At 42.2% G+C, this 25,365-nt stretch overlaps 1 protein-coding gene across 5 annotated transcripts in view; it reads right to left on the minus strand.

The window, feature by feature from the left end:
• Positions 1-25,365, minus strand: part of foxp2 (forkhead box P2) — a 104,371-nt gene that overhangs the window by 3,831 nt on the left and 75,175 nt on the right. For 3 of the 5 annotated variants that reach the window (XM_085436111.1, XM_085436110.1, XM_085436112.1), the window contains 10 exons: positions 24,998-25,283; positions 23,208-23,312; positions 17,210-17,297; positions 15,556-15,639; positions 11,153-11,363; positions 10,191-10,294; positions 9,933-10,034; positions 7,431-7,552; positions 7,192-7,261; positions 6,039-6,346 (listed from right to left, as the gene is read on the minus strand). In XM_085436111.1, coding sequence (XP_085292237.1) covers positions 6,039-6,346; positions 7,192-7,261; positions 7,431-7,552; positions 9,933-10,034; positions 10,191-10,294; positions 11,153-11,363; positions 15,556-15,639; positions 17,210-17,297; positions 23,208-23,312; positions 24,998-25,283 — 1,480 coding nt within the window. The remainder of the gene's footprint in view (positions 1-6,038; positions 6,347-7,191; positions 7,262-7,430; positions 7,553-9,932; positions 10,035-10,190; positions 10,295-11,152; positions 11,364-15,555; positions 15,640-17,209; positions 17,298-23,207; positions 23,313-24,997; positions 25,284-25,365) is intronic. The other 2 variants (XM_085436113.1, XM_085436114.1) reach the window with 2 other exon arrangements.

Consider the following 25,365-nt stretch of genomic DNA (forward strand, 5'->3'; position numbering starts at 1 on the left):
AAGCACATAGGCGATAAATGATAAATGTTAGATTTATTCTTTAATTCAATGACAAATCCCTGCAGCACGATCACATTTAAAGGGACAGTTCATCAGAAAATGACAAGTTTTCTCAGGCATGCAGTGCTATTTATCCATCAGGATGGTTGCGTTTGCATCTGTTGAATGTAATGAAACGAAATCACATGTTTTAGGGAAAAAGCAGATAGAGGCTTGTGGGCCATTTAGTTTCTCTACTTTTCAACGAATGCAGACACCTCTGCATCAGAATCTCCACAACTGGCCAACTGATACCAAAACAATGGATAAATAGCAATACAGGCCAGAGGAAAAATACACATGATTTTATGGTAAACTGTAAAGTATAACATTTAAAGTAAGGGAAACCTCATTTACAAGTAAATTATGAAGGGAACATAGTCAGGTGACTTATTACCACCATAACGCAATGTGCAAAAGAGGTGTGGAGGAGTAATTCCCGTTACTGCATGGACTGTGTTCAGCTAACAGACAAATATTCAGTGGCATCAAAAAAACAGGCGTTACATGCATTATCTAGAAAGTAACATGTTGTTTGCGAGACACTAATTCGACATGATGCCTCACGTCTACTGTAAGTAAGCGCATGAAAATTGCATGAAAAACATGGCCTCTGTAAGGCCGATAAGCTGTGATGTTCCAGACATGTTTGGCATTTAAAAGTTTACTGATGACACCAGGTTGAAATACATGAAAAAGGAAAAAAAGGGGGGGGGGAAAACAGGCCACATAATAAATAATGGAGAATTTCTCATCCCTGAGCCCCCTGGAGCAAAGGCAGAGGAGAGGCTTTTTTATCTAGTTAATAGAAAGCGCAGCCACTCGTTAATATGCAGGGGCTGTGCGTGTCGCTCCTCAAGAGGAAAAACCGGCAGCTAGGTTCTGCCATTAATCAACTTCAGCCCCGGCAGTTCGCTCGGACACCATGATACATGTTTTTAACTCTAAATGGATGAATATCTTTAGCCAGTGTCAATAAGCACTGGGCAGGAAGCAGCAATGGTGCTGCTCACAGGACGCCTTATGTTTCAGAACAACAGAGGAGTGGGCGGGGGAAAAAAAGAAGTGTCGGGCCACTAACAAGAATAATAATGCTGTCACACACAAACAAGGCATAACACGATCTGGGGCTCTAGTCAGGGAGAGGGGTTTGTGCCATGATGATAAATCTGACAAAAGCTAATTATTTTTGACACATCGGATGCATCAGAAAATCCCCCTAGACTCTGAAAGAGGAGAGCGGGGAGAGAGAGAGAGGGAGACTTATCAAGTGGTAGTATGTTAGGAAGCCTCTCTCCTGGGTTGCCTTCATCAGTGGAAGCGGGGAGGGCAGGGGGGACTTTGAATTTGAAAAGAATTTTAAAAGGTACAGATGACTTTAATATTCAGAGCCAAATACTGTAAATTAATATTCTGATGTGGTGGGATGAGAAAGGGAGGCTGATCTTAGCAGGATGCGAACAGGAGCGGATGAACCTTTCTGTTTCTGTGCCTCAGGTTTACAGAAGGTGGGAGATAAGACAACAACACCTCCACGTCCTCTTACCTGCCGATGTAACAGCTAACAGCATGGAAAGACAGATTTTTTTAAAATTAAGTTATTTATTTATGTTGCCGATGGAGAGTAAAACTGGTGTTGAAAGGTGATAAAATGATGGGCTGATTGCCAGAAAGTTACAAATTTGTTGCTGAAATATTTTATGTTCTACATGAGTGCTTGGACAAAAACACTTTCTGAGACACTAAAATGTGGCTGTATAAAGGGATGTTTAGGTCACTATGTGAGGCTGTACCCCACCTTTCACTCATTAGTTATAGCTGTTCATAAACGCCATGCTGTAAACATTTAATATGTCCACTGATGCTGATCAGTACTTTATATTTGTATACTAGCACCAGATACAAATCATTGTTCAGCTGGTGCCCACAGCGAGTGAAGTGATGCATCCCTAGTTTTGTCGAGCACAATAAAAAGTGTTTCATAAAGAAGAAATGGTGTTTTTTTAAACACCATTTCCCGAAAATGACAATGAGTCTGTACTTGAATGCATCACGTGGATCACCTGGCAGACTGGAATGTGTTCTCATGCACCTCATTAGATGTTTGTGTGGCTCCGACGATAACGTTCACAGGCTTTGTGACACTTTATTAAAATATGTGGATGAGCCATTTAGTACTTAATAGCTAGCTGCCATTATTGAGTCACTCAGCAGGACTTTTGCGATGTAATAAATACGCAGTGCTTCGAGTGTGTGTATGTGTGTGTGGGTTCTAGAGATGCCTGGCTCTCACATCAATTGGAGATTAGCACCTGCAATCATGCAGAGGTATGTCGGGACAAATGCGATCATTAGTGCATGGATCTGATGGTAGGCTGCGATGGGGGAGCAGGAGAAGTAGTGCGGTGAGGAAGATAGAGTATGAGAGGAGTGCAGGCAGCCTGGGGAAGGGAGGGAGGGTTGGTAGTGAAGGAGGGGCAATAAAAGTTTGCAAAATTTCAGACACCAAAGAGAGTTGGGCCTCAGTGTGATGACACGTTTATTGGCTCTCATCTCAGAATCAGTTGAGTGAACAATAACTACATCACTCAGGGCTTGTTGCGAGGAGGTTTGCAGATGTTTGGACTGGTGTTAAGGACATTACTACTTTTTAGCCTGTGGCTACACTGAACAAAGCCAAAGGTTTCAGTGGAAATATAAATAATAGACTTGGTTTCACCTAAAACCAGTCATTCATTTAGACATTTAAATTGAAAAAAGATGTGTTTACAGTCTTTAATCCTGTTATCAAGATTGGTGCAATTAAATATCTAACTCACTCAACGTGGACACGGATTACGCGGCTCCAACCTAAAACATGTTTTACGAAATGAAATAATCAATAGAGCTGGGCGATATGAGATTTTTTCATATCACGATATGTTTTTTTCATTTCAGTCGATAACGATATCTATCACGATATAAGCCAAATAACTATATTTGTAAGATTTAAATGTGCCGTTGCTCACAAGTAAAATGTGAAATAATCAGCAGCTTGTTTTTATTTAAATATTTATTTCCCATAATAAGTTCAACAGGGTAGATGTACTTAAGGAACATGAGACTTTTTCAGATAAATAAAGGCAAATATTGCAAACTACACAAAAGGCAGCCGCTAAAGCGTTTAAGTTTCAAAATAGAACAAATGAAACAGACTACTAAATTGTCAATTCCACTTAGAAACAAAATATTAATTCTAAAAATAAATCTTAGTTTGTTTTACAGAAGAACAGACAAAACTGACTAACTTTTGTCAATATCAAATAAACTGAGAACTAAAAGGAAATTCTCAATCTCTCCTTGTTGTATAGCTGAGCTTTTCAAACAGTTTTAACAGTTACTTTAGTCTGACAAAAGCCGAATGACGAATTAGCGCTTCCAGTCAGAGACTGAGGCTACGTCCACACGTACACGGGTATTTTTGAAAACTGAGATTTTCCGTTTTCGTTTTAAAAAAGAATCCCGTCCACACATAAAGGCAGAAATGAAGGAAAACGCTGCTATGAACATGCCAAAGCAGCAGGTGGCGCTAGATTCCTAACCGTGCAGAAATGTTGGCCAATCAGAAGTCTAGAAGCCTCGGTGGGAAAAAGTAAACAAAGCTGCGGCATAGAAGCAGAACCGAGTCGTCTGTGTGGAGGGACAGTAACTGTGTGTATATGTAAGCATTTAAACACTGCAGAGAGTAGAATTAACAGTAACAGTATTGTAGAAATTCATTTCACCGAAACAATAACGTGGCGCACAGTGTGACGCATGCACCAGTTTATTGTATTTCCAGACTTGCTTTCGGCACAATTTACAGTGCACGCTACTCTGTTTTTTTGTCAGACTTGAAATAGCCGAAATACCTTCACACTACGGAACTTCTATGGCTCTTCCGTTCGACAATCTCTCCGGCATTGGAACCATCATCTGTTTTCTCTTCAGTCACGCTCGGTTGATTTTTCTAGTCGGCACACTCATTTCCTCCATTACGCGCTGGCTGCTTCCCAAACAAACACACGTGCGGCTTGGCTGTACGTAACAAGTCACGCGACGTGACGCTGCGGCTGTGATTGGTTCGGCTCTGCGCTACCTAATTTGGATTGGCTGACCTTTTTTTTTTTTTTTTTTTTAAGAGGACAAGAGCGGCGAGGTCTATCGCGATAGCTTAATTTCTCTATCGAGTAAAAGTTATATCGCGATACATATCGTTATCGTTCTATCGCCCAGCTCTAATAATCAATACAATAAAGTTTTTAGACAGCGTGGCACTTCTGCATAAGTATTCAGAACCAAAACTACATGACGTGCACACGCTCACACCAGTATGCACAAACCCGGGATGGCCCGGGGCAGCCTGCTTTGCAGTTAAGTAGATATCATTAACCTTCGGACATTTAGGAGAAGAAGAGGTTTGTATGGACTTGCTTGTGCTGAGGACTCCTCTCCAGAGAAAGGCCTTCAAGGTGATGTACTATTTAGTTTAGTGCTACAAGCCACTCTATTATTTAAACACATCTTTGAAAAGCCATTCATGAAAAACACATTTCTTCCATTTTGAGGTTGTTGTGGCTTTGTAAAGGCGGGCGGGGACCGAGGGAGGAAGAGAAGGATGGATGGATGCGTCTAATCTTCTAATCTAGCTACCCTTGCAAGTGTCAAGGCTAGTGCGGCCGGAGAAAAGAGAATGCAAGAAAAAGGAAGTGCTGTCCTGTTACTAAAAATTAAATGAGCCGAGGGAGTGGTAACACTGGATTCTGTCTGGAGCTGGGCAGATTTGCTCCACTTATTACCCCCTTTCAGAGAGGGGTAAACATGTCCAAACAGATTAATGTATAGATGTCTGGTACTAAGGACTAACCAAACACTCCTCTGTTCTCTCTGATACACTTAGTCACATGAAGCAGAAGTGCATCTTTTATCCATTAAAGAAGTGACTAGCTGATAGGTTTCCAACATGGTCTTTGAAGGAGAGTGGACGAGAATCATATAAGAATCATTTCTTTGTGTTTGTTTCCGTGTGTGCTTCATTTTTCCACAGCGAGTGCTTACGCAGATAGTTCTTTGTGACATCAGCAGCCCAGACATTCCTAAAAGTCACATGAAATCAATTTTTAAAATCACTCTCACTCTCTCTCACACTCGCTTTCTCTTAGCCACGTTAAATGAGGGATGAGGAAGGGAGAGATTTTTAAAGTAATTAATGCTACACTTGCTAAATATTAATAGGCACAGTCTTGCATAAAATACAGCAGCTAAACCCCTATAATGCAGACGGTGGTGTAATTAAAGACAAATGTGTAATAGAGCCTATTTATAGACTAACTGTTGGCCAAGCGTCCGCCTCACCTCAGGTATAAGCACAAAGACAATCAAATTACAGCAGAAGATAAAGGATGAGAAAAAGTCTGCTTATGATATCGTACGTACTGGAAATTGAACCCTGCCCTTGGGTCAGAGAAAACTGAAATAAATACTGATACAGAGGGTTAAATGTCAGGCAATTAAACTAACAAAGGAATTCAACATAGGCGTACAAAGGGGAGGGGTCAATGTGTGCTTGCATACTTAGATAAGCACTCTTAAAAATGTGTGAGGTGTAAATTAGTGCATACCCACCACATTTAACATTATGAAGCATGAAATAGGAACTCTGATCCATCGTGTGCATGCTGCAACATCATAGGTATGCTGTAATGGTTGTCATTTAAATCCACACAGCAGCTGTTATGGGCTGAGTAAAGAGCAGTATAAGCACCGGCAGCTTTTAATGAGATCGACTGGGGGTGAATTGTGGTTTGTGTTTCAAAAAGCTTTTAGGTTTTCTAAAAAGAATCTTTGACAATGTCTTAAGATCAGTGTTTAATCTGAGAAAAGTGCAGATGATGTGCACAAATTTGAGTTCTTAGAGGTCTAAGTAGCCCCAAGAGTTAAATTACTTGCAGGTATATTTTCTTCTATGTGCAGGAGCTTACATGTGTACTGGAGGGGAGTATCTGGGGCTGCTGTGTCCGTTGGTGTCCAGGTGGTCGACTGAACCGTTGAGGTCCTCGTGGGCTGACTGCAGCAGCATGGGGGGGCTGCCGCTCAGCGTAACTGGGGGACTAACACCCAGCAACCCCGGTGGGCTCCCTCCCAACTGGCCAGGCGGACTTCCTGCGGTCAGTCCGGACGGGTCTCCGCCGAGGAGGCCGTGGCAGGTGCCTCCCATCGGGCCTGTGGCACCACTGCCCATGAGCCCCGGGGTTCCCAGCAAAGGCAAGGAGGTCTCTGCTAGGGCAGCCTGTGGGAGGAAGAGACAAGTAGGGAATATTAGGAATTAGAACTTGAATAGACAGAGACAGGTCCAGGAACACTGAATAACTGGGTGCATAAGAGGGAGTAATCATTTACTGTCACACACTTGTTTTGGTGGTTTAGAGGCAGTATGAAGAGTGAATATTATGATTTAACACAGTAATTATTTAAAGACCGTGGCTCAGTGTTGTTCAGCTGGAAACTATTTTTCCCCATGTGACACTTTCCTGACAACTACTTCCCCTCACCTGCCATTCCTGTGCCCTTGTGTGGTGTGGCTATTAAAAAAAAAAAGTCCCCCCAAAACTTTACCTCCAAATAATAAAAACTCTTGACACTTTCGCCTGCTGAGCATTAAAGTTATATACGGTGATTAAATTTTTAAAGTTTTTGCCATGAGCACCTCGCCAGCGTACACTATGAAGGCAAATCATTTATGACAGGTTAGATAAATATTAATGCACATGCCCTTGCATTTGCACATGCCGCTATCAATCTAGGGTGGCTGCCACTGCTGAAAGAAGGGAAAAAGAAGGGAATCAAGGAGCGAGAGTTGCTCCTTGATTCAACCACAGGGTGGCCTTCTCTGTCTGATGGCAGACTGGAAGAGAGCAGAGTGAGTGGAGAGGTGCAGAAATTCACAAGCAAGGAACAAGGTGGTAATTCAAGCTAGAAAAAGAAAAAAAAAAACTTGCTCCCTCATATGCAAAGTGGAAGTATGAATACAGAGTTCTATTGTGCACATTAACTGTAATCATTCAGTCACTCAGGTAGTGGTCCTGTCTGTCAATCAAGTAACACCGGCAGCCAGCTCAAGGTTTTGGTCTGTACCTGTAAGCTGGCATTTAGTGCAGTTCCATAGCCAAGACTGGAGGGCAGATTCTTGACAAGTGATGGGCTTCTGCATACAAAAAAGTAAGCAAAACAAACAACAACAAATGAGTCAATCAGTTCATAACATAATGTGTAATGTAATGCTAATAAGAGAGTGCAGAGTGTATTTAACAACGTTTCCACTGATCCTTTTAATCTTTTACTGATCTGGATCTATGAGTCAGCAGAGCACCTACCCCGTGATCTTCTGCGACCTGCGTTTCTGGTACTCCACCTCATCTACTGTCCACACTGCCCCCTTCACATTCTCCACGCGCACAAAGCACTTGTGCAGGCTGAGGTTGTGGCGGACAGCATTCTGGAGGCAGAGAGAAATAACGCACAGGTCAGAGGGATGAGGTAAAAAAAAAAGCGAGTCATGTTCATTCATTATCCATCAAGAAAAAAAATGAAGACGAGGAAGGCTTCAAAATTGATTTTTTTCCCCTGCATTTTGAAGAAATTCTTAACATTCACGCACCATTGATTTAATTAGTAAAAAATTGAGTGAGAGCGAATGCTCTTACAAGTCCTGCACACAGTACATATCAATCAGAGTAAGTAGGCTAAAAGGAGGTAATCAGCATAGCGAATGGCTTATGGTGGTGACAGAAGTGGTAATGCCGGCCTTGATAATGTGATGTCAGTAACCCTTCCTGCTCCAGAAAAGCATTGTTCTTAATGGACACATCGCTTAAAAGATGACAGTATTGGAAGGGGGAGAAAAAAAAAGTCGTCAGGAGCCCCCTGTGTTTGTGTGTGTTAGAGACAGCGTGTTCCTGCAGAAGTCAGGGCATTAAGCTGAACTGACTTCTATATGTCTAAATACTCTGGTAAAATGACACGATCATCTTTTCGATATTATTATCAAAGCTGCTGTTAAATTAAAAGAAAACAATAAGGTGTTTTCATTAATTACTAAATAAGAAATAGCTAGAGAAAGAAGCACTCTTTTATTAATATGACAATACGTCCATAATTAAAACATGCATCAGACTCTACAAATAATAACCTTGGCTTTAATATCCCTGCCTCTCATATTTATCATCTCCCTTAGCTTGGTGTGTACTGCTCAAGAAAAAGGGATTCAGAAAAAAAAGAAAGAAAAAAACCTCATAAGCAGATCTCGCATCTGACCTGAAAATCCCAGGATTTGATTGATCTTAATGCCCATGGCTCTGAATATGATAATTTTAATATTAATGAGCAAATGAGCAGTTTTATTATGCATGCTATATAGTTAGAACTAATAAGCTTCTGGGTGAGAGAAAAGAGAGAGAAAGGAAAAGTGGGGTGTGGGGTGCAGATCCCTCTTTTGAGCTTATGAGACCAAGCTGAGATATTAAACTACCTTTCATTTCTCTCCTTTCTTCTTCCCCCTTTTTAAAAAAAAAAACAAATTCTCTTCATTAATCAAATGACAGGCCGATCGCTGATCATCCCCCTAATGCTTACAAAGGGAAGCGCAAGGCTGTAGATGTAAATAGATCGCACTGGCTTTTGTGCAGGGTGGGGCAGATTAGGATGTTTTTCTAAAAAAGGAGCAGGAAAGATTTGAAACCGTTCAGATGCTGGTGGCGGTGGTGATGTTGGTGGCAGAGGTGTTGTTTGGTGCCAGTGAGAACATATCGTAACATCACTACGCAGCAAAACACGGAGCGCGCTGTACAAACTGGAAAAGGGCACCCATCTTACTACGTGTCCTCTTGTATTGGTGATCACACACCCATGTGCTCATTTGCATCCCAAATCCAAATTAATTCACTTTGCTAAATCTAGTGCTGCGACGCGCCTCGCATGCTGATGAGCGGCTCGTTGAGTTTTCCCTCCAGTCCTCTGTGCAGCCACAAAGGCTAAAGGGAGCTAAGAAATGACATACAGGGGCCAAGGATAAATAACAAAAAAAGAAAGCAATGAAGACAGTGGTGCTTAAATTGGGCTTTCTTTATCAGCAGACAGGCACACTTCTGCTTAAAACATGTGCTGCAGGAAAAATATCTTTCACCATCTTTGTGTTGGGGAGACAGGACAATAAAGTTGTAGGGACAGATATACAAATGGGCCCTTTTGTGTGGGTAAATAAAGAGTGCTCCCTCCATGACAGGCCAGTTCTCACTTTGCCCCCCTTGCTTTAGTTCCACACTCTTAACCCCTCTCACAGGCACAATGTATGTGCTCACGTGTACATTGAGTTCCTGTGTGCATGCATCTTTGGCCTCCACACAGTGGAGAACTGGTTAACAGGCAAACAGCCATCTTTCTTCCTAATTAACCAATGATATGCGAGAGAAGGTGGTTTTCGGGACTAGGAGGAGGGGTGTATCTCTTAACAAAAGGTGCTGATGATGGAGTGGCTGCTGTATAATTAGTGCGTCAGAGCCCTCTCCTCTCCACGCCAAGCCTCCGCTATTAATTGCACCGAATTAGAAAACGATATCTGAGGGGAGAATAATTCTTTCGCCTGTCATTTCTAAACAGAAAAGGTAGAACGGTGGAAAAATAAATAATAAGAAGAAAAGGGCTCCATTCAAGACAGAGGTTGGAAGGAAAGGGGAGAGGAGTGCTAATCGCTCTGTGCTGAGCAAATATATGCTTTCTTAAGGTTTTGTGTTTGACTTGAGCAGGAGGAAGGAGCAGGCTTTGCTGTGATGGGAGTGAAAGTGCACGGGAGGGTGAAGAGGGGTGTTCATGAAGGTTACCTTCCAAGTTGCAGCATTGCGTCTGAAGTAAGCGAACGTGCGCGTGAACCAGCTGTAGATTTCATTAAGTGTTAACTGCATGTCAGCAGAGTCCATGATAGCCTGAAATGAGATGACATCAAATAACGGTTGACTAACGAGACCAGGTAACTGACACGCATACAACAACAGACAGAGAGGAGAGAGGCAGAGCTGCCACGATTCATGCAGCAATTAATTTTAATCTAATCAGGCAAAGTTAATTTATTTCCCACTCACCTGTCTTATGAGGGTTGCATAAGTAAATGGCGGTCTGACATCTGCGTTCTTATAAAACTCATAGTTTGGGGCAATCTCTGGAAAAATAAATACTGTGTCACCACCTGAAATAATTGGCACATTTTATTCCTTTAGGTATTGAATTTACTCAAGGTTACATCAAATTAAAATGGGGTGGGGTAAGGATTGGGGTGGAGATGGGGATGGAGGGGGGTTGACAGAGAAAGGGGGCACATCAAATCAACATTTTCCATGTCTAACAAAATGCATTTTTAATTAATCTCTCTCGTGAGAGATCTTAAACACTAATACATCCCATAAAATGAAATCCGTGTAGTTAGTTAGACTCAAGTTGAATAATTTATGTTGCTCCACACTAAACACAGAGAGTAAATATAAACATCAAAAGACGTCCCGTTTAAAATGCAAAGCTTAACACATTGAATGTCTTAATGTAATAAATATTGTATTTTTTTTCCCACCATTATTTGAACTTAATTAACGTTCATGTAATATTTATGCACAGAGGAAGTTCTTGTCTATTTACATATAGAGTGATTAAACACACGCTTGCTTTTATAAACCCACCACCAGACAGCTCACACTGGTAAGACCAACAAGCCTCTGCGGTTTGTGGGTATGCGTTTATGTCAGTTGTGTGTGTGTGTGTGTTCACTTTCATGTCTGTGTGTGTGCTAAACTGCTAGAATATGATTAGTTGAAATTACTATTAATAGTCCAGAGCTCCAGGTATTGAACATAATTTTTTCATTAGATAAAAACAGAAACGTATCCTAAACTAGATAAGTGGCATTCTAGTTTATGTCAAATAACTAATATATAAAATATATAAAAATGAGAATAAGCCACTTCATGTTAAATTCAATCAGGAATTGAATTTTTCAGTAACTGGAAGTATTTTGATATCTGTGTTAGGTGCTGCGCTGAGTAGTTGGTCCTACCTGACGACAAAGGCATGGAATATTTGTCCGAGTGGCGTCTGCGCATGGCTCCCATGCTGGGGACGTTTGCTCCTCCCAGCATCGATGGCACGTGGGGCATTGCAGCCATGGGTGTGATAGGTGCTGTGGGCGTGGTCGGTGTCTGAGGTAAGTTGGGGGGTGACGCCGAGGGCAGGTTCTTGGACATGGTGACGCTGGACACCAAGTTGAGCTGCGATGGGAGGAAGACAGAATGTGATTGGTGGAGAGCGTGAAAGAGATAGAAACAACTTGGGGGAGGGGGGGAAGGGGGAAGGAGGAGGAAGGCATTATTTTGTGGTTTCTCTGACAGAGCAGAGTGTCTGCTCTCCTCCTCTCTAACACAGCTGTGTTTCCACTAACAAGGCTCGTGGAGAGGAGCCAGCCCATCTCCACTAATTACAACCACCAAATTGTATCATAAGAATTCTAATTAGAGCACGCTGTTCAAGATTATCCAACGATCAGCCTCCGTGTTATCCTGGCCCCATCTCTCTTTATCTCTCTATTTATCACACCCTCCCTCTCTCATTTCCTTCCTCCCTTTCCATTTACCCCACTGCAGCCACCCATAATTCTTATGCACTGAGGAAATGAGCATATCAAAACTCTTTTTCTACACTGTTGGAGTGCTTTCGCGAACATGGGCTGTCTGACCCTAGTCCCTAACCACAACTTTTCTTACAACAGATTTGAGATATGTCACAAAAGGGGAAGGCTAAATTATTTATTTCCTGGATAGTTTTAGTTGACGGGGTGATCGGAAAGTAGGGAGAAGATGGGTTGAAGTTCTCAGCCTTTGTGTACAGGTTGCAAACTCTACTATCTGATCGACAGGCCCAAATATGTTTTAAAAATACATTTTGGTCAAACTGTATCCAGTGATTTTGTAATTGTATTCTACCAACTACTTCTCGCTTTTTGTGTTTAATGGGACTGTTTCATACTCAACTCTGATTTGTCAATACTAGACTAACCAAAATAATGTAACCAAAAAGGTTCTAGTGCAAAAAAAATCTCTCCTGTCACTTTCAGATTCTATATATTTAAATGAAGACACTATTAGCAAATCAAAGCAACTCCGTGGACAAAGTATGCCATGCACAGGGTCAAACTGCAACTAATTATGTTGCTTTTAACTAAAACTGTCTGCATTTGTAAATCTCAACACTGGGTGGTGCATATGTCATTAAACAACTGCTACAGTAACTAATTACATTATGTTTAGTTTGAACTGATCTGCAATTTGTTAGTGAGAAGAATTCAGGAATGGCGTCTGAAACAAAAACAGTAACAGTACTGTAACAAAGTAGTCGCTACACAATAAAACTTTCTTCATGGCCAGGCTTGAGATACTATCAGTGTGCCTTGAGTGTGACAGAGGTATATGACTCAGTGTGTGCCAGTGTAGATTCCTAATGAAGAATCATAAAGCAAGTATTTTTCCCCCTACAAAAAAGCCTAGCCTGAGTTTTAGTCTAATCTAAACTGCTCTGTAGGTGGACAGTCAATCACAGAAATTTAACCCAACAACACAACTGAAAGCTAATATTCCTCCAGGAAAGATTACAAATGTAATAGATTATTTGTCCTTAATTCAGTGTGACTTTCAGTGCATGAGGAAGTATAGGAAGTGGGAGTTTGAGTTCTTTCTTTGCGTGAGCATACAAAAGACACTTAAATGAATTTACACGGACAGTGACAGCCACTCCACACACATGTGCACTTGGCGTCTTTCTCTCCTTCCCTCCTTTGACATTAGAGGCGAGGAGAGCGCTGCTTACCTCTGGCTCTGCTGCCAGCTCTGCTTGCTAATCGTCCAGCTTTTCCACCACTTTTGCATTTCCTTCCCAAATCTCATGTGAGAGGCTCTAACCGACTGGAAAATTCCTAACTGACCTTTTAGTCTCTGCTCTAATTTAGTCGGAATGGTAATGACATCGTTACATATTCAAACCAAATTGCCTTAATTGTGAATCTACAAGTGGAATGCATCCATTGCGAGAGTTTGAATTAAAAGTGACTTGAAAGACGGAAGGGAATGAGGGCGCCGAAGGCACTGAGAGATGGGGGAGCGAGGCTGAGGAGAAGGTACCGGCGGTCATTTGTGGCATGTGTTGATAAATACGATAAAATGTCAAGTTTGAGACACTCCGGTGGATGTAGTGGTTTTCACATGATAATTATATCCCCACTTAGCTATAATGAGCTGCTGTAGTGATGGGCTGGGACAAGGGATGAGTACGGGGAATGAGAAAGAAACTTTAGAGGTTATGGAAATAATGTACATATTAACCTGTTTTAATAGATCGGATCAAGTGTGTACAGCTACTCCTAATATTATCTACTTTTTTTAAAGCGTGTACCAGGTAATGTTTTAAACATCACTTTATCTGAACACAAACCATTAATTACACTCCAAGTGCTCCCTGTTGTGTCTTTCACTGTTAAGCACTGTTTTACTATTTTTTTTGACAGACTCACACTGCACAAACACACAACTGACGCCTTCAATAAAAATAGCAATTCATTTCCTTGCCAGCTATGCCGTCATCAAAGTATGCAATGTGCAAATTTGTGTGTGATTTGAAATGTTTCATGTTGTTTTCTCCGTGCATCCTGTTACATACGTGCTTACTAGACCCTGAATTGTGAAAAACTTGATGTATTTTTTTTTAAACAGGGTATCTGATAAACACTCACGTTCTGTATGACAGAAAAAGTGCACTAAACATGCAAACTAGATTCTAAATAAATGCCCTTGTATATGAATATTGGGATGTATTGTATATTTATAATGTTAAAACATAAACATTGCAGACTCCTTGCCTTCGAGCCTTAGTGGCGTAGAGTTCCATTTTTACAAAGTGGAAGTGATTACAGCCAAACAGAAGAAGTGAGCACTTTGTTACCTTTTGAATACACAAGGTTGAGAAATGCTAACTTTGACTCGCATCCATCTACGGCATGGCCAAAAGGTAGCATTTAATGAAGTAGAATAGGGTCATATTGGAGGCAGTGAACCAGTGTCTTGTATTCATCTGGTATTAGTTAGCCACGGGCTTCACTAATGAAAAAATAGGACTCACTCTCAGCCCTGATAGGCCAGCGTGGAGTGCTCATTTTTATCAAACTGTGGGGTCGATTTTCTGTCTTGCATCTGCAGTTCTACTGGGTGCAAACTCGAGCTGCCATTGGAAACCGGCCAATCACGCTCTCTTTTGTCCCATCTATTAGCTTTTGCAACAGAAACACCCCTGTGCATGTTATTCCCTGCAACAAATCTCCATATTACCTCCCCTTAAAAAAAATGGGGAATCCTCAAAATTGAGAACTTAACTGTTCGTTTAGGAATTCTGTCTGAATTGCCCCCACCATCAAATGCAATTAGCTGCTCTTTCATGTGTGCTTTATGTAATGCAATACTTCATTAGCATCATTCATTCATATTCAGGCATGGATTATAGGCTGCAAATTCTTTATTGGACGAGATGGAACCAAGCTGCTGGAGTTTTGAAGATTAAAAAAAAAAACTACAGAGAGGGAGAGGAAGAGAGACAGAGAGAGATTGAATAATAAAAAGGGAGTTTGATTCCTGATGGAATTATGGGATAATTATGCTATCTTGTGATTATCTACATTCTATGATGAGAGGTGATGAGGAAAATTATTCTATTGAAAATAGGCACTTACTAAGCAGCAGAAACACGCTAACAATGTTTTGCTCTCAAATATTTCAAAACGTCTGAAATTGGAAGGAAATAATGTTTGCAAAAATGTATCATCTTAATATCAAATTCAAACACTGGTTAGGAGAGATGCATTTATTTTCATTCAATCTAAAAGTAAAAGGCGAGAGAAAGTAAATCCAGAATGGCATCATTTGCCTCCTTCGGTGACCCCGTTTACAATTTGGGATTTTCTTTTTTTTCTGTAACCAATTTCAGCTTCGCTGTGGGTATTTATGTCAACACCACATCATCTTCAGCACTCAGCTGTAATTTTCAGGTGTTTGTTGTTAAAATGACACGTCTTCTCCTCTCCCATTTCACTTTTGAGTGCCGCTGCAAGCCACTGAGCCAAACAGTCATCAGCAGCCAACAGGTTGTTTTGGCTATTATATCTATCACAAAGAAATGACCCTGCGTTTTAGCCAAGGACTCCACCGCTCCACCATCTAATACACTTCCAAACTCCATTGTCCTCTCGCGGCGCACAATAACCGATAAGAAGCAGATGTAACTCTGTATTACAAATCCCATTCCTCCCCCTCCCCTCCTTTCATCTTCTGTCACTCACTCGCACAACTGCTGCACGGTTAAACTGTTCATTTTCTGCGTTCATGGCCGAGCCTGTTTACAGTATCCAGAGCAATATGCACTCACTGGTTTGGGAGATGACTTGGGTTCTGAGGGCCGCATGTGCAAGTGGGTCATCATCGCCTGAAGACGCTCACGTTCTTTAGAAAGCTGTTAAGAGAAGAAGAGAGTACATTAGAGGAGGGAATACACAGAAGAATGAAAATAAACAAAGGTGAGACACGAGACTTGTCTGGTAGAGAGAAAAAGAACAGAAAAGAAAAAGAGGAGATGAATAAAAAGAAAGCACGAAAGGTAAAAGAAGTAGAAAACGAGGGGCTGGGGGAGAAGGTGCAGACAGGTCAGGCAAAACAAATAGCATTTCATCTTTTTGTCAATAGCAGAATTTAGGTCAGAGAGGCTCTGACAGTAACAAGCTGGCGAGGCCATAAATTAGGTGGTCCTGAGTGTCTGCTCAAAGTCCTGTGGACACTGTTAGGGGGATGGAGCGCAGCCAGCAGCTGCTGAGAGGTGAAGAGGTCTTCCAAACAGGGTGCCAGGCGGCCCCGCCTCCCCGGTCCAGTTAGTTGCTCCAGCCATTGCCTATCATCAATCTAATTCACAAGGAGTGACAGGGACTGGACCATGTGAAAGCCTGAACCCTCTCACGCCCTTAATACATACACACACGGATCAAACACGGAGAGAAACAGACAAGCAAGTAGGTGTGCACGCATACACAGACGCTGGGCCTCATTACTAGTGACGGCTCTCAAGAAAAAAAAAAGAGAAGGAGAGATGGTGGGAGTCAGGAATGAAAGAGAAGACAAAGAAGACAAGAGACAGGACAGGCAACACAAGTGTATCACTGTAATTGGTCACACTGTAAAGAGCAAGCTTCAGTAGCTTGGACAGAAAATGAATACATATTTGATAAACAGCTTGGATCTTTTTTTTTCTATTTTGCACAATTTATTTACTTAAAAAAAATTTATCAAACCAGAAAGGATGGAGAGATGCTTGTGTTTAAGCAGGCCCAGACTGGCTGGGGGGGTTAGAATTTACACTGTATACCCTCAATTATTATTTTTTTTTAGCACAAAGGAGCTGATTAATAAAACTACCTTCATTCGCTGGGGAGAACTGCTCAAGTCGTAACGAACCACCATAAAGAAACCACCTAGCAGACTGACTGTTTCAGCTGGCACTGAGTTTGTACCCAGTTTGAAATATTTGTTTCTAAAGGAAAAGCAGCGCTTGTTGGCAGTGCTGAGTAATAATGTCGCTCAATCAGCGCTCTCGTTATCTAGCCAGCATGACTTCTTAATAAGGTCACGCTCCACCTACTGAAAATAGTTCCCTCCTTTTGAGCTTTCTTCAGGTGCAAAGTGCAGTTAATTAACACAGCAGACTAGGAGAGATGCGTTTGCTATTAATTGGAAAGAAAAAGAAAGGAAGAGAAAATAAAGCATACGCTTAATTCAATTAAAACAGCCATAATGACTTTGGTTGTAAGGCCCGAGGATTCCTTTGTTTAGTGGCTTTGTTGAATTCAGCAGGTCCTGCTTGTCTGGAAGTATTAAGCAGACCACAATATGGCCTTCCTCTCGCACACGCAACTTTCAGAACATAAAGTTTTGAACGGCTGATTCACGAGTTAAGTTCAGTATTGTAAAATAAAACAATATGTGAGACTTCTTCCCCCCGTTTTTTATCCTTTATTATCAGAAAGAAAACGTACCTGTATTTCTAGCTGCTGTACGACCTGCATCTGGACTCTACACTGAGCCGTGCTCCGATCGTCGAGGGCGTGCTCGCTGTTTAGGTGCCTGGCGGTGGAGGAGAAGAGATGACAAGCCAACTTTAAAATCCATACAATATTTCAAGCCCGAAGAAGGCAGCAAGCGAAATTCATTTTCACCATGATCAAAATTTCAGAGGATGATAATTACAGTATCAACTTCAGCACTGTTTTATTTAGATGATAATATTTCTATACTGGGATAATTATCTATAGGATCCCGTACAGGCCCATTGTTCCACTCTGAAATGAGGTAATTAGAAGTAACATGTGTGGTGCCATGTTTAACATGACAATAGGCCTGCGCCAGTTTAGATGGCTAACTTCAGTGCCACCCCGAGCGCCGCTTTCTACAGAGAATAAAAGATGCTGGGCCAGCAGAATATCTTTGTCTCCTTCGTTTACCGAAAACAATACTCACGATTTAACACCAGCAACATTTGACACACAAAAGCGGCTCTTTGCTTGAAGGTGCATTATCTAGCAGCAGACATATTAAATGTATCTGGTGTGTTCGCCTCATTAAAAGAAAAAAAGGCAGCCAGACAGCCATAACAGTCAATGAGGGTTTTTGCCTTGATTGGATTTCGTCTGTAGGACACAAAAGCTCCACCATTAGGATAGACCTTTATTCTTGGTAAAGCGCACATATGCAGACACACACACACACACACACACACGCACACATACACACATATACACACACACACTCAGAGGAACACCAATATGGGGCAAAACGGGGGTTTCTAAAGTGTTGTGATGCTGGGTAATGAGCCTCTATCTAAATGATCATTGGTGACAAACTCACAAAGCAAGCTTTGAGGAGACATGCTTATGAAATGCCAGAGCTGCCACTTTATCTCCAGTAATTATAGGTTAGCTTGCAGACCCTTCAATGATCATTTACAGCTCTGCCTCCAGTGCATTAGAGGGAGTACAAAATCTCTCTCGCTGGCTTTCACTTTATCTAAGAACACACACGCTTGCTTACATTATCATGAGCTTGCACAAACACTGATTGGCACATATAAAAAAAAATAGATACACAAATACACAGAAATAAGCCCCCTCCCCCCACAAACCCCGTATTCCTTTATTTTCTCCCAAAAGCCTCACTTCTTGTTTATCTGCAACGTGCAAAACAAGCCAACTCACTGAGCTGGTTCCTCCCGACCTGCCAATCAAAACCTGAATAGAACATTTGTAATCACAATAGCTCTGTACCTTTCAATTAGCCTGTGCACATTTAAAACCATTCCATTCTGTCCCTGCTTATACTTTTATAACCATTTCAGGTCTAATGCTCAGAAATTTTCCATTATAAATCAAAAATGAGGCAACATTAAAAAAAAGTGGGGGGGCGCGGAGAGGGACGGATGAGGGATAGCAGCAGAAAGGGAAGGGACGAACTGGTGGATTTCCTCAGCCCTGTGCCTAATTGCTGTTTCAGAATGCGCATGCAAAAAGGGGGCATTTCATTAATCATTTAATCACGTCCCTCGCAGGATGAGGGAACTAATGTTGCAAATACCCTTTTCATTTCACTGCCCATAATGCTATCTTATGCACTTGATGTATGGCGTGTGTCATGAATTACAGCTGCTTCAAAAGCACAGAGCAGGCTGCTCGCTGTCCCTGAAGATACCGCTTTACAAAAAAAAAAAAAAAAAGACAGAGAGAAAGAGAAAGGGGGAAATCTTTATTAAGCTTGCCTCTCATCAACAAGAAGCTTGTTTATCTAATATTTTGCATGTGTTTGTGCTTGGAGGCCTTGTGGAAGTCCTCCAGACAGTTGCAGCTTGCTGCATATGCTCATCCTACTGCTGGCCAGTTAGCAAGACAATTACAGGAAGATTACTACATGCATTTATGAAATATTCAAATGGCTGTATGTCCTACTGTGCATTAATAATGCCACACAAAGACAGAAAGGAAGGGCGGGGGCAGACGCAGATGGGCAGACAGGAAGAAATAATGAAAGAACGCTGTATTTACTGAAATGTGGAAAAATAGATGACTGTGTTTCTGTCCTCTCTGAACTATGAACTTCTCTTGTCTTCTTTGATTAAACAGAAATCTCTTTATTAATCTTATGTCTCATTTTATTTCATTATTCCTGAGTTGTTAACTGACTTTGGCTTCCTCACTTGTAACCAAATTGAAGCATTCTGATGGAATTGTACATTTTGAGGGCAAATAAGAGAATTGATCTAAAATGTAGCATTCAGATAAAACTACTCACACTTTGAGATAAAGAATACGAGCCTTACTGTCCATGAGCCATTCTAGAGAAACACGGATTTCTGAGGATTACCCGTGTGATGAAAGGAATGTAAGAGCAGCGTAGAGAACAGTGTTGCAGAGTGAAATATGTAGCCAAGGTAGCGGAATCAAAGCAAATAAAGAGATAAAGGGACTGATGAACACAGACTGTGGGAGGAGTGATGCACAGCTGTTTTTAACTCTCACATAAAGACTCGTTTTTATTGGAGTCTGCAGTTTCCCTTTTCTCTAAAAGAGAGGGGAACAAAACATCTCAAAGGTTTTTCCCAGTAGCTGGGTACATGAATATGTATAAGCCATCAGTGTCCACTAAGGGCCTGATAATAAATCTGCTCAAGTCCAGAATATATGGATGATACACTTTTGCTAATTGACTGTGTGTATTATCAGGGGCTCAGCACAGAAAGTTGGCCTCCATAACTGTACACAAATTGAGAAAACCTGATATCCACCGCATGCAGATTTACACACACATTCTCTCACACTGTCTCCTTGGTGTCGGTGCCCTCCCTTTTAAAGGTCTTGTCACGGTGCAGCAGACATGTGGAGTGGTAAAAGCAAGCTTACCTATCCAAAGGGGCCGGGGGGCCTGCCCGACTGAGGTGCCTGCCTCTACAGTGTGTGTATGTGCACATTATATAGAGACAAAGACACTTGCCTGATGCCTTGTGGGTTTAATTAGTAGCGGGTTACAGACACTAGGTTAGCAGCTGAGCTCACCATTTTAACATGGAGCCTGCCTTCCTGCCAGTAATAGGAAGAGCAGAATGGTGACGGAGAGTGTAACAGTTAACTGTGTGTGAGTGAGAACAAGTATGCATTTGCAGGTATATTACTGAGGGGGGAAAAAAGCCAAAGTAGGCGGAACAAGACGAGCATGTACAGGAGACGAACACATTTGATGTGTTCAAGCTTTGTTTTTTTAAAGCGCTATAAAAATCTGCAGTAAGCTGGAGGCATTTATTGTACTGACAAATTATACAAATAAAACATCCACATTTACAGGTATTAATTGCATTTTCTGTCTCCTCTGTTTACCAAAAAGGCTCCCACCAAAATAGCCCTGGCACGCAACCTAAAAGCATGAATGTTTCTTTCTCTGTAACTAACACAAACACACCCACAAAGCAGCAACACCCACCACTCGGAGAAACATTCCCAGCAATATTATTTCATTTTGAACTTCACAGAGCTAATTCAGGGTGCCAGCCACCTTGCGGCTACCTTTTCCAGGTGAGAACACTTAAAAGCGCACTGAAGAGCTATTAAATGCTGATCTTGACAAGTTTCTTCATGGAACAAAACAATAGATGACTAAACGTGTCACCGCTGCTGAGCCGAGCTCCTACAGCGAGCTACGAGACGCCAGCTTGACTCGGGTCCCCTCTCCCCCTTCCACCCCACCTCCCTGCATACATAACCCACACCCAAGTACCAACATCTAAACTGTCATCTACATCTGACACCCACTTTATGTAACCCCGTTTAAGCTGCACTTGTGTGTGAGTGCATCTGTGTGTGTCGTCGACTGGCATCTCCGGAAACATGAAAGGACTCCCTCTGACACCTACAATCACTGCTCCGAGGCACGCCACCGAGCAGCCATCTTTGTTCTGATGACAAGTCTGCCTTCTTTGTTGGTGTCTGTTTTCATGTTCTGGCTGGGTTACAGTATAGAGCCAGCCTCTGACTTGCAGTGGTGTGTGTGTGTGTGTGTGTTTTCTGTTTTGTACCAGCCAATGTTCTGGCAAGTGTTCTTACAAAACCGTCTGCCAACCTGTGCTCTCGCTTTCAAGTATGAAATCTACCCATTTTCCCTCTATCTGTGGAGCTCTCTCAGTTTGTCTTTACAGCCATGCATCCTTTTGCATTGGCTTACCAGCTTATTCGCAGGCACATGGCTTTACACACACTGTATCTATGCCCCTCACCTAAATAACCAGCTAAGCCACCTAGACACAGTATCCTTACAGCACACAGACTTACGTGTGTTTGAGCGTGAAAGGAGCATACAGTGCCAAGAAATAGACTGATGTCTTCTATAAGTAAGTGTACTAAGGTGATAGGACAAGATATCAGAAAATCTGCTAATCCGATAGAGGCTTGCCTTATCACGCACACATCTGTTCTCAAGCTGCAAGGCAAACTGTTCTACCTGGACTGCCGTACATGTATTCCAGGCTGGACAATGGATTGTACACATGCATTTGGCTTTTCATAAGCATGACTAGATGATGCTTATGGTTATGCCATGCTCACTCTAGAGCACTGGTATTGGCATTGACATGTATGCGGCACATTTTCCACAGGGGATTAGCAAACACACTTGTCAGACTATGATTCATTGAACTCCACTGCCGTCAATAATGGGGCCTTTAAGTGATTTTATGCCTTGGCAGTGTGTGAAAATGGAGTCTAATGTACTGCCTCCCTCTGTCTTTGAAAGACAGGTAAACACCATGTTTATTAGTGTCATTTCATTTTACAGATACACCTTTTAGCTTTAATTCACAAGCCGGCATTGAATTAGCAAAGCCTGACCTAAATATGACTGTTTTTTTAAAGCCTTTTGTAACTTTACAGCCACTACAGTAGAAAAATGCATAATTTGGAAAATAAGCCAGAACAATGTCCTGATTTTAAGAGTTTGTGCGAATTCACATGGACATTTACAGCCCATGAAAAACACTCACCAGATCGTTATTTCACAGTTAATTACAAATCTAATTAGAATATTCAAATTAAAGCTTTCCCCTTTCTTTTCTTCTCTGTGTGAGAGCAGGGAGCCGGGGAAAGAGTGAGAGAGAGAGAGGCAGAGGGAGACTCTCACTGAGTGGCAATGTGATAACCTGTAATCGGCAGTGCTGCAAACACCTTCTTCCTTTGATGTCCCCCCACTAACATCCTGGCAACAAAGCCGGCCAATTACAAATGAGCTAATTAACTAAATTGTTGATGGAGCATGAAGAGTCCATTCGCTCTGGCGCCTGCACCATGACAACAGTGAATGGGGGCCTTTGTTGTGGAGGTAAGTGTGCGGCCGTGCGAGTTGCCATTAGCTTTTGACGCTTTTTCACAAACCTATCAGGCCCCTCCACGCCAGGAAGGAAAATTTGTTATGGACCAGAGTTGGTTTGAATCCTGCACTACTAGAGAGAAACCCTGTCAACTAGCTGTCTATAAGGTCAAAATGGGCTCTGTGAAAAGCAGTGATGTTTTCTTTGTTAGGCCCCCACAGAAAGACCAAGCACTGTACTGAAGGCGATCGCTTTCAGAGATTGTTATTTCCATCTTCAGTCATTTTTATGTGTTATTATGGCTCTGTTCTGGGAGCTCCCCACCCTTCCTCACACGCACACATGGAAAGCAAGAGGCAGGAACAAGAAACAGCACTACCTCGAGGGATGTGGGTTGCAAAGCAACTTGCAGAGGGACAGCGACTATATTCAGGCTAAAAATGCTTAAACAGCACACCCTATTTGAGATGTGTGGCATCAGATGATTTGGGCTGGCACTAGGATCAACTGATCAGGGAGGATGGCAGCGAAAACTGACTTTTCAGCTTGCCTGAACTACTGCTACACTCAGTATATTAGTATATATATAATATATGTTATTTCCAGTATTACGTATTTGTATTAGAGCATGTCCTTACTTCAAAAACTGTCCAAAGTCTTCACAGATGTTCTCACAGCCGGGCCACTTGCACACACCGTGACCATACAGGGGGTGAGTCCCTCCACTTTCTTCGTGTAGTGAACTAGAGGCGGGCCCAAAAAAATGAGCAAACAAGAAACGGGAAATAGCAGATTAAAGACACGCTGAAAGAGGTCAGAGCACTAATTCAGCAATTCATGTGATGAATAACCAGGGCTAAATCAGACAGAGAGAAAGCAAGGGATGAATGCAATAACAGCAGCTTTATAAAAAGGAAATTTGGGAACTGGGATGTTGATGGCTAACAGCCATTCAGTTTAAATAATCACTACAGGATAACTATATTAAGATGGCAAAGACTAATGTGTGAGAAATAGGCTGGACTACCATCCCCGATGGAAATCTAGTTTTGTCTCCACTGTAGTCACCATCCCATCTTGTAAAGCCATTATGGGGAGGAGGGGTGGAGGCTTTCAAGTAAACATTAAAAATCCAGACAGCCATATAATTTTCATCAGGAGATTAATACTCTGTGTAACTTATGTTCTTTGAGGACAAGGGGAGCAGGGGTGTTCTGGCGTTTTTCAAATGGCACCCAAATAAGTTACGACCCTTCCTAGACAGCACATCCTATTAAAGATGACAGTTTAACCTTTTAGGCCAGGCGCTAGTGTGTCTGTGTGTGTGTGTGTACGAAAATGTGAATGAGAGTGTGTACAGTCTGTGTCTTAGCGTGTGTTTGTCTGTATATAGGTTACACATGTGCATGCATGTGTGTGGTCGATGGCTACATGCATTCATGCCTGTGTGTCTTAGTGCAGGCAGAGCTCACGCTGCGTTTTACAGAGGGGCTTTCCCCTCATCGATCCATGGCATGTTAGTAAGCAGTGCTCCTGACAATACTCCTTGTTCGATCATTATGAGACACCACACACCCCTCGGGACACAAGCAGATAAAGTCTTTCTTCCTTCTCTTCTTATCCATTCCTTTCCTCTCTCTTTCCCTCTGTCTTCCTTCTAAAGATATCTTTTTCAAGCCTCCTTTTAGTGGTACTGGAGAGATAGCATCTACTTTAAACCAATTACACAGCACTTCCACCTCCAGTGTGAGTCTATACCGAGCATCTACACAGACACACACACACACACACACACACACACATCGCTACACCCTAAGTCCTTATTATAATATCGCCCAAGAAAAGCCTTTGAATAATGCATGGGCCAGATAGGCAGATATGTGAACAGTCAGTGTTTCGGTGCTGGATGCATTTATAAAAGACGGCATCACAAGGATAAACATCCTGGAAACGCCACTCAAGGCATCACGTATTCTGTTTACATGACAAGCAAGCATGGAAGGTAATTTTCAAAAGAGAAAAAAGAAAGAAAGCACTAAATACTTAATGTACAAGGGGGTTACCTTGTCTTCTCTGCCAGAGACGCTTGTTGTAAGTGCGCCTGGCTGCATGGCGTCGTCTCCCCGCTTTTGATATGTGTGTGCAAGCTAAGTGTGTTCAACTGAACGCATGGTCCCCCGGGAGAACAAGGCTCTTATTTTTTTTCCTTAAGACACTAATAAACTTTTGAATAAATAAACAAAACGCCCAGCTTTCCCTGAAGTAACGATGGCTTGTTGTTGAGTGCCTTGTTTTGATGTGTTCAATCGTGGCACGGCAACAAACAAGCTCGTGTGAAGAGTACGAGTGCTGTAAACTTTTCATCTTCCCTTGCTTCTTCCTCTGTGATGCATCAAAAAGGTGGCGGATGGCATTTTAGTTGGTTTACCTCTCTCGCTCCCGTTCTCTTTCCCTTTCCCTCTCTCTCCTGTGGTTGAGGGCGGGAGACTGTCCGTTGGCGATGGAATGGTGAGAGATGGGCGGCGATGCTTTGGCGGGATTGGAGGAGGAGGTAGTTGAAGAAGAGTTGTTAGTGGACAGGTCTAAACCGCCGCCGCCACCCACGCCGGTGCCAGTGCCGCTGCTGTGTTTGATGCCGTTGTCCTCCATTCCGTGACCACCGCCTCCGGTAACGTCCTTCCACAACTGCTGGAGCTCTGCGGGGCTCAATCCAGCTAGAGACATCAAGAAGGAGATAGAGAGAGAAATAGATAAGGGAACAGAGAAAGTATACTGAATGAATAAAGTTGCTCAACT

This window comes from Copadichromis virginalis, linkage group LG17 (genome assembly GCF_057382275.1).
Source record: "Copadichromis virginalis isolate Kocher_CV1m ecotype Utaka linkage group LG17, C_Virginalis_male_GT1.1, whole genome shotgun sequence".
Taxonomy (NCBI): domain Eukaryota; kingdom Metazoa; phylum Chordata; class Actinopteri; order Cichliformes; family Cichlidae; genus Copadichromis; species Copadichromis virginalis.